Source organism: Crinia signifera, chromosome 3, assembly GCF_055691185.1.
Source record: "Crinia signifera chromosome 3, ASM5569118v1, whole genome shotgun sequence".
Classification (NCBI taxonomy): Eukaryota; Metazoa; Chordata; class Amphibia; order Anura; family Myobatrachidae; genus Crinia; species Crinia signifera.
In genome coordinates, this window is record NC_139219.1 from 205,239,849 (window position 1) to 205,255,918 (window position 16,070).

At 40.4% G+C, this 16,070-nt stretch overlaps 1 protein-coding gene across 19 annotated transcripts in view; it reads left to right on the forward strand.

Moving 5' to 3' along the window:
• The window catches only part of DST (dystonin), a 522,642-nt gene that overhangs the window by 481,883 nt on the left and 24,689 nt on the right, over positions 1-16,070 (forward strand). For all 19 annotated transcript variants that reach the window (XM_083177288.1, XM_083177291.1, XM_083177290.1 and 16 more), the window contains 13 exons: positions 968-1,096; positions 2,582-2,752; positions 4,057-4,212; positions 5,097-5,303; positions 5,399-5,518; positions 9,213-9,382; positions 10,699-10,858; positions 11,148-11,342; positions 11,626-11,754; positions 13,702-13,845; positions 15,253-15,441; positions 15,524-15,653; positions 15,907-16,070. In XM_083177288.1, the coding sequence (XP_083033414.1) occupies positions 968-1,096; positions 2,582-2,752; positions 4,057-4,212; positions 5,097-5,303; positions 5,399-5,518; positions 9,213-9,382; positions 10,699-10,858; positions 11,148-11,342; positions 11,626-11,754; positions 13,702-13,845; positions 15,253-15,441; positions 15,524-15,653; positions 15,907-16,070 (2,064 nt within the window). The remainder of the gene's footprint in view (positions 1-967; positions 1,097-2,581; positions 2,753-4,056; positions 4,213-5,096; positions 5,304-5,398; positions 5,519-9,212; positions 9,383-10,698; positions 10,859-11,147; positions 11,343-11,625; positions 11,755-13,701; positions 13,846-15,252; positions 15,442-15,523; positions 15,654-15,906) is intronic.

Sequence of the window (16,070 nt, forward strand, 5' to 3'; positions counted from 1 at the left end):
TCGGAGGACACAAACCGCCGCCCCTCGCGGGTTCGCTGCGCTCGCCACGCTTCGAGTTCACGTTTATAGTGGGGGGGGGGGGGTGGCGTGGGGGTGCATTTCACATTGTAAGCATTAGGGTGCTTATACAATGTTTAATCGCGTCACATCGCACTGTATGGCATTGTATGCCATGTACAATGTCATACAATTTTAAAATTGTATGACATTGTACAGTATCGCGCGATATCGCGTCACATCGCATACCATCGTCTGCCTTATGGTATGCGATGCAATGGGCGCCGCCAAAATGCACAAGTACCAAAAAAAACAGTTAGGAGCTGATTGGCTGGTGCATTATCACCTTCCACTTCATCTTAACTTATCGCTTCACCAGGATTAATACATCTGCCCCATAGTTACCAAATTGAACCCCCTTGGTTTAGAATTAGCATTAAAGCCTCCATCATTGCTCACATGTAATCACCTGTTTCACTATTTGACTCAAACAACCTATTTCTTTCTTTTTTTCTCAACGACTTCTTATAAAGCTTTGCATATTTTCTCATGGAATCACAATGCAATACACTTTACTTAATAATGAAAACCTTTCCAAAAGACTTTTACTTTTGACATGATAATTATATATGCAGATCTATGTATGCCAGAAACACCAATAACCTTTTAATGCCTTATACTGGCATATAACATATACAATAGTGTTACTCTTATATGAAAACAAACATATAAAGGAACCAACATTAAAATGTCTTGAGAAAGTATTTTGTTGCCAACAATTTTATGTTATTTATCACGTTTTTTTTCCTCTTGTTCTTATTCTACAAAGAAAGCCCATAAAACTAAAATAAACCATGCATGATAGCATTGCAAAAGTACACATTAGGTAACGCTTGTATAATCAGCCATGCACTGCACAGCGTTATACTACTGACATTTGTTTAACACTTCTCTGTGCTCTGAAATGTAGGCTCAAGGTTTCCACAGTGAAATTGAAGAATTGCATCAATGGCTGATAGACACTGAACGTCATTTACTGGCTTTCAAACCTGTTGGGGGATTGCCGGAAACAGCAAGAGAGCAGCTGAGCGCTCATCTGGTAAGAATCTGCAGGATATGGCTCCAGCACAGCCTGCTCTCCTCAGCCTTGTATTAAAAAAGGACATTTTGGTGACATGTTTTGCTTCATTTGATTGGAGAGCACTTGTTATTGCAGTAGCTAATAAAAATGTGTTATTTTAACATCGCATAATATTGTTCTAGTTCATTTAAATGGTGCCACAGAGCCTGTGCAGCTCCATGCAAAGGGGTAAAACACTTTATATACATATATACATAATTACATAATTATAGTGCTACAGACTACAGAGGGGAGAGGACCCTACTTGTGAGACCTTACAATTTATAGTTGGACACAAAGATGGTAAGAAGCAGAGTTGAGGAGTGTAGCGGTCTGATAGTGGGAGGGATGAACGGGAGAACGGGAGAATGGGATTGAGGTAAATAGGAAGGAGGAGATTATGTGTTTGTTGATAGCACAGAGTGGTTGCAGGGGTATAACTAGAACTCCATAGCAACATTTTCTATGGATCCTACTTCCAGTAGTGGTTGCTCATTGCATGACCCATACTAGTAACCTAGTGCATTATATGCCGGGTAATAATAACCTAGTCAGGTTATGCCCTGTAGTAGTCTCCTAGTATTTAACACTTTTGGGCTGACATCCAACCGGACCATTAGTGCTTGATGCAGCCACATTGCAAGCCACTGAGAAGGGATGAAGCAGATTGCAGAGCACTTGATTTGTAGCAATTCCAAACAGTAACACTGCTGATCTGATCAGATCTGATCCACTGATCAGTGGAGGCACAGCGGAGCAGAGCTGACCGCTGCGGTCTGGATGCATTCAGTCAGAATACCAATGCTGGCATCCTGGCAGTAAAACTGGCACCGGAATTCTGAAATCGATGAGGTTGACAACACCGGAATCCTGACTGCTGGAATCCCAATTGGAAGTTTGATGGGAGGCTTAAGTTTACACACTAACTGGGGGGTGGGTTTAGGCGATAGGGTATGGGTTAGGCACTAGCGATTAGGGTTAGGCTACTGGGGAGGGGGCAGGCTGCAGAGCTGGGGTGGGTTTAGGCGATAGGGTAAGAGAGTTAAGATTAGACTGCTGGAACTGATGGATAGGGTTAGACTATATGAAGGGGAGATTTGGGATAGGTGGTGGCATAGCAATAGAAAGTATAATTACTGGAACCCTGTCAGGATTCCCTACATTGGGATGTTATGGCAGCGTTGGAATTCTGACCGCCAGCTTCCCATTTGCTGGTGCTCTGTATGTCTTCACTCTTATGTCCTTACATTAAAATAATGAATCATGCAACGAAGAGTGAAATTTGTGGCACTGGTCTGAATTCACTGAAGCCATATACTGTATAACTGGAGGAGATAAGATTTCTCATATGAATGTTTAAAAGTTAAAAGTATTTTGTCAGTTTCTAGAATGTGTAAATATGGCAGCATTAAGTTTTATGTATGGAATATTGTAAACAATCAGCATACTGTATGTATATTGTAGGAACTCTGCGCTGTGTTTGATGCCAAAGATCATGTTTACAAAAGCATACTGCTTAAAAGCCAGCAAATGATGGAAAGATGCATTGATGATCCCGAAACAAATATGGACCAAGACATTAACAACCTAAAGGAGAAGTGGGAATCTGTTGAGACAAAACTCAGTGAGAGGAAAGTAAGTGTTGGGGATGGGGGTCGCATGCTGTATTTGAACATATGGTATATTTAGTTGAAAGGCAGAAATGTATTACTAAGTGGGTACTATATTATTATTATTATTATTATTATTATTATTATTATTATTATTATTATTATTATTATTATTATTATATGACACTAATACTGTGATCTAGTGTATTTAAAATGAACCAGTAACAATTATTTATATGCATGGTTCTCTACATCCAAACTATATCATAATCATACAGTGGTTTAATACTGTATATTTTTAAAATTTGTGAGCACAAGCACATTTCTAATTTAGGAACTATATAAATAAATGTAAATTCTAAAAAAAAGCACATGTAAATGATTTATAAATCCTTAGGGCAAAGCTTTGTTAACACATGATATTTATCTAATGTAATACATTTTGCTCCCTTAACCCTCATACCCACTGGTTACACACAGGTATTTTGCAGCATTTTTAGGTGCAGTACACACTGCAGAAGTTGGTATGACAAAGAACCCTTGATTTTCAACGTCAGTATACCCACTTGCTTTATTTACATACAGAAATCGGCCCCTGTCCCAATTGGTCGGGGTTCGCACCTGCCTAAAAAAACCCAGACTTTGAAAGGCCGCGGCGATTTGCAATGTGGCCGGGCCATTCTCATGGAGCGGTGTGGACCAGGGGCGTGCGGCAGCAGGCTCGGGTGTTACCCATGGGAATGCCCATTGTTTCATGAGCGTCCTCATGAAAATGCTGGCCATTCCCATTGGGATTGCGGGCGGGATGAGGTGTTCTGGGGGCCCGTCCTGTCTTTGTCCAGCTGCCCGCAAATATAAGTCAGTTATTTGCGAAGGCATGGGAAATCATTTGATGTAGCCGACCATTAATGATTTCTCCTGCTGCAGGCACATGCGAGGAGATGTTTCTTTGTGACACATCCCCTCGCATGATTGCAAGGGGATGCATTTACCGGGGCTTTACTAGGACTCGGTAGGCTGGGAGCTTAGCAGCTTTCTGAGTCAACCAGAGTCACCTCCACAGTCAGTTGTGCTACATTGGGATGTGGCCATCTTGCTCAATTCAGTGCATTCAACTCAAGACCTCCTGAGCTCAGGTAGAACCGCTAATAATTGCATTTGAGGTGCCCTACAGGCTTCCAACAAGAAGTATCTCACAAATCCTATGTTACGTGCTTCCGTTGATTTGAGAAGGTTCTCCTGTTAGCATGGTTTACAATCTGTATATTTTTAATTTCACAATTAAGGAATAGAGAACAAATCTTACTCTAATTTTTCAATTGGTTTTAGGTAAAATTAGAAGAGGCTCTCAATCTGGCAACAGGTTTTCACAATTCTCTTCAAGACTTCATTACCTGGTTAACTCAGGCTGAACAGACTTTAACTAGTTCCTCTCCAGCAAGTCTTATTTTGGATACTGTACTATTTCAGATCGATGAGCATAAGGTATGTTTTCTAACATATTTATATTCCAAATTCATTTTAAATGATAAACTTAGGGTAATTAAAGTTTTTATTTGTATAGGAACACTGTCCCAAAATACAAAAAGATAAAGTATAGGTATCTGTAGCACTGTACCGTAAGGCCACCATACACTGCGGAGACTTCTCCTCTCAGAGAAGTCGCATTCAGTGTTGCCTTGAGCCACTAGGGATCTTCTCGTGCGGCGGATCACATGCGGTCCTTTTGCAATATATCGCAATATATAACCAAGCCAGCCCGGCTCAGAAGCAATCCGAGAGATTACTTCTGCAGCAGGGGCGACTAAGGGTCCAGTGCGATGCGCATGGGCAGGTCATTGCATTGGACTCACTGTCATTCCACCTGCAATTTGGGTTCTTTTCCTGTGATTGATTGCTGCAATCACAGTAAATTTAGTGTAGAAACCTAAACTGCTTCCCCTCATTGTTGGTTTATATAGTTATTGGCTCACATTGTGCAACAATACAATAATGCACCTGGATTCTCTATTATTACTTGCAGTGTGCAGTAATCATCATCAGCAGTAATCACTAAGTTTTTTTGCTAATATGTCCAAGGATTGCTTAGTGACCAGTGCAGTGGTATACGCATGTGCCTCAGAATTTGGGTAAGGGTACAGTGATGCCTCTCTATCCTTCAAGAGTCTAGTCATAAGCCTCCTCTCTTATCTTTTTAGAACAGGGACCGTGAGGGGCTGTCTGGCATTGCCAAGCCCCCATTCCTCTGGTCCCTATAGCAGCTGCACCTCCAGTAGTGTCGCTACAGCCATGTCTGTACAGAATAATTGTTTATCCCTGTACTTACACAAAAGTGAACTGCTCTATCAAATCTCTGTATTCGGTTCTAGGTATTTGTTACTGAAGTAAACTCACACAGAGATCAGATTATGGAGCTTGATAAAACTGGAACCCATTTAAAATACTTCAGCCAAAAGCAGGATGTGGTATTGATTAAGAATTTGCTGATCAGTGTGCAAAACCGGTGGGAAAATGTTGTGCAGCGCTCACTAGAAAGAGGACGGGCATTGGACGATGCTCGGAAAAGATCAAAACAGGTACAGTGTATGAGTATGCGAGTGAGTAGTGCTGGCATTAGTGTCTTGTGTGTTATAATGCGGGACTGATTGTCACTTATTATGTTTTCTCACAGTTCAATGAAGCTTTTTGCAAACTTATGGAATGGCTGGAAGAATCAGAGACAGCCTTGGACTCAGAACTTGAGATTGCAAATGATCCTGACAAGATTAAGACTCAGCTGACAATGCATAAGGTTGGTGATCTAAGATGGGGATCATTCACCAAGACTAGTGAATGTAGTCTATATAATAAAAATCTGCTGCCAATAACAATAACATCATTTTATTTGAGATATATAAAGTTAAAGACCTATTAAAGTTGTCCGCCAAACAGTGGGGTCGATTAACGATCACTCGTAGCGATCCAAATTTGGCCTCAGCCCTGATGGTCGGGGTTTGCTTTGTGCCGTTCACTCCGGAGAGGGAGGGACAGACACAGGTGCCAGACCAGGGGAACGGCCAGTGTTTTATGGGCATGCACCAACATACAACGTACACACCTGCCAAACTGTCCTTGCCTATTTTCAGCTTTAGAGCATGTATCTCTAGAAGCAAACTCTTTCTCTTTACTTAATCATTACATTTGGAGCCCAAAACATATTAAAACTAACATTGGTAAAGTGCCACCTGCTAACATTAGGTGTTAGATACTGTAGGTGCTGATGCACCAAACCACTAACACTTTGGGGGGAATTTGGTAAGCTGCGGAGTAATTGATTGCACATCATGGACAATGTTATTCAGGTGATTAGCCTTTTCCATGTGCAGAAACCCAGTGATTGCCTGTAAACTACAGAACCGTTTTTGTTTTCCTGCATATTAAAATGTAGAATGTACATTTTAGCATAGATTTTACCTCATAGCTCCTGAGAGTATAAGGAATAATCCTGCATCTGATAATTAGCACACAAGGTTGCAGAAGCTGTTTAAAAGCGGCAGCATATTCAATTGTCTATGGCGTAAACCCTGCATTTACTTGAATTCCTGCTTCATGTAGGTTCCCACTAATTATTCAGATTCAAAGACTCCCTCACATACACACACACATAATTATTTATTTATTTATTAATAGTTTCTTATATAGCTCAGCAGATTCCGTTGAGGTTTACAATTGTAAACAGAGATACAACAAACAGGGTAACAACAGACAGACTTGGTGGTAGGAGGGCCCTGCTGCAAGCTTACAATCTATAGGGACATAGGAGGGAAACACAAGGACAGGCATCAGTAATAGCATAGAAGTCCCACCAAGTTGCAACTCCAGAAGAAAAACTATACAATACATAAGTGCCTCAGAGGGTTATGCATGCGGTACTTAAATATGATAGGCTTGCCTGAAGAGGTGAGTAATAATAATACACACATTTACAAACAAGTACCATTGTAAGCTTGCGAGCAGGGCCCTCCTACCTCTATGTCGGTTTGTTTCTACCCAGTTTGTTTAATCACTGTTGTTTCCAATTGTAAAGTACAATGGAATATGCTGCGCTATATAAGAAACTGTAAATAAATAAAATAAATAAGTACCCTCAACCTCTATAGCTGACACGCACATCACACTAAAACCCAACTGATCAAAACTGACTAATTTTTAGACGCGTACCCCATCTATATAGAAGTTTAGTCAACTTGCCAGCTGACTAATTTTTAGACGCGTACCCCATCTATATAGAAGTTTAGTCACATTGCCGGCTGACTAATTTTTAGACGCGTACCCCATCTATATAGAAGTTTAGTCACCTTGCCGGCTGACTAATTTTTAGACGTGTACCCCGTCTATATAGAAGTTTAGTCACATTGCCGGCTGACTAATTTTTAGACGTGTACCCCGTCTATATAGAAGTTTAGTCACCTTGCCGGCTGACTAATTTTTAGACGCGTACCCCATCTATATAGAAGTTTAGTCACCTTGTCGGCTGACTAATTTTTAGACGCGTACCCTGTCTATATAGAAGTTTAGTCACCCTGCCGGCTGACAAATTTTTAGATGCGTACCCTGTCTATATAGAAGTTTAGTCACCCTGCCAGCTGACTCATTTTTAGATGCGTACCCTGTCTATATAGAAGTTTAGTCACCCTGCCGGCTGACTAATTTTTAGATGCGTACCCCGTCTTTATAGTTGTTTTCTATAAGCGTTTTCAAAGTGTTTTGGAATGCCCTTAACCCATACCATTATCATAATTTTGTTTATATATGACGTGTCAATAGCCCAAATCGAGAGAGTGTGTACGGTGGTACAATCTTTTTCTTGCTCTTACTCTTTCTTTCTCCATCTTGCAGCAGTGTTTAGGTATTGGCAGGATGTGGATGAATAAAATCTTCATCTCTGCAATTCGATCTCTTTATACTGCCAGGGAGCACTTTTGATGGGTTCTGATGCAGTTCTACCAAACACAGTTCTACCAATCATAGAATGTGACCTGATATGAGCAGGGTCACCAAGGCTCTGACATTTTTTCTGATCCCCTCCCTGATCAATAAGCAGGCCAGAATTAATAGTAGAGGTACTGTAATGTGGGTCACAGGATTGGTAGTTATAGGTAGTTATTACACTCTATCTGTGGGTTGGGAGATAATCAGTGGGTCCTAGTCAGATGTCATTTATACACATAATATTTATTTATTACAGTGTCTTATATAGCGCAGCAGATTCCGTTGCGCTTTACAATTGTAGACAGTGATAAAACAAGCTGGGTAACAACAGACAGACTTGGAGGTAGGAGGGCCCTGCTGCAAGCTTACAATACTATTTACAGAATCAACATTGGACATTGTCCCTATGACATCATATGATCATATACAGTACTCTTGACAGGTTCAATTATACCTTCAATAATGAACAATAAAGCACTAGAGAATAAATTAGACCTTGTTCTATATCTCAGTTTCCAGGACCAACATATGTTGTGTCTCCCAAAGCCTCCATGGGTTATGGTAGTAGATTACTAATAGACTCATTGGAATAATTAGTAAGTACTGTGAGGAATATAGAATGCTAGCTCCCTTATATTGCAGAACATGGTAATTGTTGATATGGATGACACACAGGTAGCTTCCCCATATATAGCATCACCTACTACAGGTTGTTAAGAGCTTGGGGAACCCTATAATGTGATGCAGGATTCTGTACAGATTTATCTGCTAATTCATATTGTATTTCCGTACTCTCTAACAAGACATTGGTGATTGTCAGTCACTACGTTGTACAAATAATAAAGTGTTACCAACTGAGAACATAATATCAGCATAACATGTTACAGTATAATCAGTATAATCTTATGTAAGTACAGAAAGAACAACATCCAATTGAATTTTAGCATTTTAAATAGTTTCTACAACTCACAAAGTGTAATTTACAGGAATTACTAAACCATAAGTGCTAGATTATAGCTCAGGCTTCAGATGTTCTCCCCTTAGCCCGAGGTCAGCATATAGGCTGATGGATAAATGAAAAGAGTGCAGAATTTTTCATTTAAAAAAATAACATTTTTGTGTTTTGATTCCGCTTCCTCTGATGACCAGCCAATACATTAAGTAATATGTATATTATGCTACACCACTAAAATAAGAATAATATTTCTCTGGCGCACCCTAGATCCAAGCTAATAATGTAATCTGTACTATATCTCTCTGCACAAGCCTGTAGCACATGGGCTTGTAATATCCACTCTATGAGCAAAAGTTTCCATCTGAACATTGGTAAGATGATGTATTGCAGTTATGTATTCTCCTTCTTGATTTACATATTCATTGTTCCAGTTCTTTTGTTGCCAGAAGCATCTGTCTCACATTCAATGTAGCCATATACAGCATGTCTCTTGTAGCAACTGTTGTTCTACTTTCTCCTATACCTTCTGCATGTGGAATAACCTGATTGAAATCCACAGGAATTCCAGAAAACCCTGGGTGCCAAGCATTCAGTATATGACACCACCAATAGAAGTGGGCGCTTACTGAAGGAAAAAGCAACACTGTGTGATGACATTAAGAAACTAGATGACATGCTGAGTGAGATAAGAGACAAATGGGATACTGTCTGTGGGAAATCAGTGGAAAGGTAACTGGTCCATTCACAACGCACAAAGCAACTCTAATATCGTCCCTCAGCTGTACATGTTCTGGGGGGGGGGGGGGGGGAGATAACACTCAGTGGGGACTAAATGAGCGATATGTATATGCACCTCAAGTATGCTGTAAAGTCTGGTGTGTGGAAATTGCAGATTTCATAATTCTTCTATATGAATCGGCAGGTGTATTAAGGAACAGCCAGGGTGACGGTATGGCAAATGGCAGGGATACCACACTATAGATACTGTCATAATAACTTCATTTGTGTGGATATCTCAATTTCTTTTTTATCATCCAAGATGATATAATGAGTGGCGAGGTTTACCGGCATGCCATCCAAAACTCTGATGGTAGTGCAAGCTGAAACACATAGTTTTTTTTTTCTTTCAGTTTTTAAATTGTTCTGCATCTTTTACATACTGTATATAGATATGTCCTTTCTGAGTGTCGTTGCAGTCTCATTAAACAGTGCTTCTAGTCGCACCTAGGCCCCTATTCAGGATGACTCGCAAGTCTGTGAATTTCACAGCCTTGCGAGTCCACTAGTCACCGCCCACCTCATGCACAGATGCCCTCCCCTCCTCGCACGACGCTATTACCCGCAGGCATGCAAATGGATGATTTGCATACTTATCCATCCGCAGCCTTGCGTTAGGGCACAAAATCATGAGTTGGTCGTGGATCATCGATTGATTTTTCAAGCGCTCGCAAATGTAAGAACCTCTTTAGTTTCTTACATCTGCGAGTGCCTGTACGGGAAGCGGGCGGGTAGCTGACATCCGCTGACATCAGATGCCTGCCCCACCGCACCCGCATCATCAGGGAATTACCCCCCACCCCCTGATGTGTGCGAGCGCCAGCTAATAATCTATTCGCTGTGGCTGCTCACACACAACGGCTGCACATGCGCATAACTGACTATGCGCATGCGCAAAACGTCACTCCCCTATGCGAACACGCAGGGAAGAAAATCGACCTGAATAAGGGCCCTAGTTGTGAGCAATTTCACTAGCACTGGGCATATTTTGCATTTGCTTTATGAAAAAGACACACAAGCAGATTCTGCTGATTAGAATGACATGCAGCATGCACCACTGCGACTGTACCTACATACAAAATGCTATGTTACAGTGGCTTCTAGGAAAACATCAAATCAGCACTATAGAGGGACTGGCAATTTTTCTAGTTAATAAAATTACATGACACCGTTATTGCCATTCAATTTGGGACAACAATGTCTACAGCATTCTGAATAAAACAGTGCACAATACATTTTGTTTTTTTGTTTGTAAATTTCTGTTTTAGACAAAACAAGCTGGAAGAGGCGCTGCTGTTTTCTGGCCAGTTCACAGATGCTCTCCAGGCTCTTATTGATTGGCTGTACAGAGTAGAGCCGCAACTTGCTGAAGATCAGCCTGTTCACGGAGACATTGACATCGTGATGAACCTCATTGACAACCACAAAGTAATGTTTACCATAGCTATATATGTGTGAGTGTGTGTGTGTGTGTGTGTGTGTATATATATATATATACTGTATATATATATATATATATATATATATATATATAAGTTAATTATCATATTGTACTTTTGACATAAGTAGAATTCATTTTGGTATGTTTTAGTTGTATTATGGTTGTGGTTTATTTACTTGTGTCTTTGATATTTTTTTTGAATGAATGTATTCGCAACTGATTTTGAATGATGGCGCTCGTATCACTATAATGAATATTTGGTATTTCTTTCCTTAGGTTTTTCAAAAGGAATTGGGGAAAAGGAGCAGCAGTATCCAGGCCCTGAAACGTTCAGCTAGAGAGTTAATTGAAGGAACCCATGATGACTCTTCTTGGGTGAAAGCCCAAATGCAAGAATTAGGCACCCGCTGGGAAACTGTGTGCACTTTATCTGTGTCCAAACAGATCCGATTAGAAGAAGCACTGCGCCAGGTAGGTTCAAAGAGGATTTGTACATTAGTCATCACACGCATTCCTACATCTGAGGTCAGCCCTTTTACACCAATGCACACTATAGCCCGGTGGATCATGTAAATGTTGTTATCCTATTTATAAATCACATATTTATTGTTTAGACACATTTAGATATTTCTAAGAGGTTGTTATGTGTGTGTAGAGTGGAGAGATTGATTATTTTGGTGTGTTAGTGCACAGTTTAAGCAAAGGGATCCTGCTTATTATAACCCTGCCCTTATCAGTGTATGTCTCGTTGCAGGCGGAGGAGTTCCACTCTGCAGTTCATGTCCTCCTGGAATGGCTGGCAGAGGCAGAGCAAGCCTTGAGATTCCACGGTGTCCTCCCGGATGATGAAGAGTCTCTTAAGTCTCTCATAGAGCAGCACAAGGTGAGGAGAAAGCTGCTTCTTAATCAAACCAGTGAAAACGTTCTGTGAAGTAAAGGTCACCATCCTATGCTAGCTCTGTGTATGAGAACATAAACACGTGAGCAATAAAAAGATCACCAGCTTCCAAGATGGCTTTATTAGGGAAAGGCATTTTAAACGACAACATGCGTGATGTTTATTTTGGAATGGCAGTATGGAGTGGAAAGAAAGTAGAAGTGTTACTCCGTAGAACATTCATCTCCTTGTTATTCTGTGCAATTCCACCAGCACTGTTATCTCCTGCTTGCTAATGGACAGGTTGATGCAGTTTCTTGCTGGGAATAATATACTTCAGATGATTGTGGTAGGAATAGAGTTTTTATGTAGCATGTATGTGATGATAATGATGGCAATTAGGTGTACAAGCCTTATACTTGCCCGTAGTCAGTCCCCTGTGACAAATGAGTGAGGACAAAGCAATATATAAAGATATGTAGGGCATTGTAGCATATGTATAGGCTAGTACTATTAATCTGCCCAAAAATGCTACGGAACATCAGTTAAGCAATTTTCACCACTCTGTGTTTACTACAGCAGTGATACTTTTGCCATATTAAAATGGAGTATAATTGGTTAGCTGCTCATGATCAGCTGATCACAATGTATTGTGACACATTCACAGAACAACCAGATAAGGGTAATAACTACTGTTCTGTGAACAGTACTCCCATGGCGCATGGTCAAGCCTCTCTGCTCTAAAATGGTGCCTGTATTCAGTTGTAGGAGTCTTCTTACTAGGACTCCCCCAGTACCCAGCTACCAGCTCCAGACCCCTCTTCTGTTTCGTCATGACATCACATGTGTGTGTGACAGTGGAGGCCGGTGCAGGGTTCATTAGTGTCCTATGATAACACTGCACAATATCAGGTCTATTCAGTGTACAACCAGACCAAAATATTGTACTTAAATATTGGAACAAGAAAATGTCATCACTTAAGCCCAAGTTATTCTGTGTTCATACATCGTCATTTACTAATAATTTTATTGGTTTAGAAAAAAACTCAAGTGCCCGCTTTACAATGTATTATTAACATTTTGTTTGACAAATTAGGTTAAATGTCACCTATTGTACAGTACAATGATCCAGCTAGATTACCATGGGAAAAAGGTGTTTGGGGTCATTATTTTATAACTCCCATTTATCTAATTGCATGGTGCACGCACCTTAATTGTAAAAACATACGTAATCTCCCTCAGAAATGAAACTTTTTCTGCATCAATTAAAGTGGACAATTGCAAATAAACAAGCCATGCACCTAGCCTTAATACGCCACACAGCATGAGCCACCCAACATGACTGCTCTGCTCTCAGGGGTGTCTTTTTTAAAAAAAAATTAGCATCTTATTTGCATATCTGATACAGTGAAACACCTCTCAAGGACTACTAAAGATGCTGGGCTGTAGCTCTTACTGCACAGGAATTAAACACATGCACAAAGTCAAAGATGAAGCATAATGGAACCATACAAATTCTAATTTATTTACGCACAGATGTTCAAATGTTGTACATCAAATTGATCAGTGTAATCTAGCAAAGTACAGTACTTTGCAAAGAGATACATTTGAAATAAAATAGATGCTTGGCGTGGTTGAGTCACCCGGGACCTGGTGAAATGATTGGTGCTGTTTGATTTGACTGGTGTATGAGGACACATCTGTATGCAGATATGTGTGGGCAGATGTGTTACATATCAATCAATGTCCTAGTGTCACTCACACATCTCATCTCTTGTCTATCAATAGAAGAGTAACAGCTGTTTGGAGCTGTAAAGCTTTAAAATAGATAGATTTTAATTCTGTCAATGAAGAGGCAGCACTTTATATAGCCAGTAATATTGGGAAACTACAATGACTGTTTTGTATAGGGAGCTGTGATCTTGCATAATAGCCTTATGTGTTTTGTTGTAGGAATTTATGAGAAAAGTGGAGGAGAAAAGAACTGAGCTAAACAAAGCATCAGGCATGGGAGAAGCAATACTCTCTATATGTCACCCAGACTGCATTATTACTATTAAACACTGGATAACCATCATCAAAGCCAGATTTGAGGAGGTATGTGTACTTAGTAACATTGTGTATAATGTATTTGCCAACTTGCGAAAAATGGAAAATCATTTCAATGTTTTTGCATAATACTTTAATTATTTATTATTAACAGTTTCTTTTATAGCGCATACATATCCCGCAGCACTTTACAGAGTATATTTGTCCATTCACATCAGTCCCTGCTCCAGTAGAGCTTACAATCAACATTTCCTACCACAAGTACACGCACACACAGACATTCTAGGGTTCATTTTTGTTGGAAGGCAATTGACCTACCAGTATATTTTTGGATTGTGGGAGGAAACCGGAGTACCCGTAGGAAACCCACGCAAGTACGGGGAGAATATACAAACTCCGCACACAGTTATGGTGGGAATCGAACCAATGACCTCAGCGCCGTGAGGCAGTAATGCTAACCATTATGCCACTTAAATTATTGTAAATGTACACAGGCACATATTTTGAGCTTAATGCTATTCCATTTATATAAAAAAATATTGTACATTGTTAAATGTTCTTTAGGGCAAAATTGTTAAAAAGAACAATAATAAGAATTTAAGCTTACAAAAGCAGCACAGATTCAGAGGCATATATTCAATGCCGTGGGCGAGCGGTGACTGCGAGCAGGACTTTTTGCTCGCAGTCACCGCTCACCCTGTCAGTATTCAACTGACCCCCCTCATTCGCAAATTCCCCCTCGCTCCGTTTTTTGAGCGAGGGGGAATTTGCGAATGTGCCTCCAAAAGCTGCGAGAGCCGAGGCTAATTACAGCGAGTTTGCTGCACTAGCCGCGGCTCTCGCAGTTTAGGGGAATCCTCGCAGTTCTGTGACTGCGAGGATTCCCCCGGAACGTTGCATAGTGTGAGCGGCCGGCGCGGGGGTTAAACTGCGAGGATCACTGATTTTCTGTGATCCTCGCAGTTTAACCCCCACCGCCGGCCGCTCGCACCGGCATTGAATACTGCACAGAGAGTCTTAGGGGTAATTTCCTTCTAAAGCCCAATGCTACGGATAATGTTTATGCCCTAAGTATAATATAGCAATAGCTGTGTTTATTTACAGTAGTTGAACCATTGTCCTTTTTAAATGTCTATCCAGCAACATGATGAGATTCGTCAGGTTACAGAACCTGACAATAATAATCGATTTATCGGTTATAATTTATTTTGCGGATCTGGTATATATATTTATTGTCCTGAAATGGAAAATTGTGACCAATTTAAGTTAAACGCAGGTCTGCTGACATTCTTTGAGACGTCAGCTAGATAAACATTTGTATGACCTTCAGGTGCAGTACTAGAGTGGTTGTCAGGATTTGGCAGTATATTTGGCAGCATATAAGAGAAGGGGACCACTAAAGGAAAACCGCATTGAGCATCCACATGATAGTTATATGTTTTGACATTTTTGAAGGTCTTAACATGGGCAAAGCAGCATCAGCAGAGACTGTCTGTGGCTTTGGAAGACTTGATAGCCAAGAAAGAGCTGTTGGAATCTCTGCTAGAGTGGTTGCAATGGGCAGAAACAACACTCAATGAAAAAGACAAGGAAGATATCCCAGAGGAGATAGATGAGGTTAAAGCTCTGATCGAGGAACATCAGGTAATTTGAAATCCATTGGCTTGGCCTTGAACTAGGTTACTGACTTTGTGCCACATTTTATTTAAGTGATGTCACTTTTCAGGCATTTATGGAAGAAATGACTAGAAAACAACCAGATGTAGATAAAGTTACAAAAACTTATAAGAGAAAAGCTGCAGAGACTACGTCAGGGAACTCTCAAATCCCAATCTTAGACAAAGGCAGAACAAGCCGTAAGTATTAAAGGGCAAGCAATACATGACCGTATTTGCTATAATTACATATTGAAAAGTTCTACAGTATTTTATGTATTCTTTTTTAATCTACTGTATTATTGAGTATTTCTGGGGTAGTGGTGGGTAAGTGATGTTTCTCTGTGGATCAGTATTATTGTATGATAAATCAGCACCTGGTTCTGAAAATTACAAATTTCTTTAGATTTCAGGTTTAGTTTTGAACAATAAAGAGTGTTCTTTATTTTAACAGGAAAGCGATCACCAACTCCCAGTTTGTATCCATCTGGCTCACAATCAGCAATTGAAACAAAGAACCCCAGAGTCAACTTACTTGTCAGCAAGTGGCAGCAAGTGTGGCTTTTGGCATTAGAGAGAAGACGAAACCTGAATGATGCTTTGGATAGGCTGGAAGAG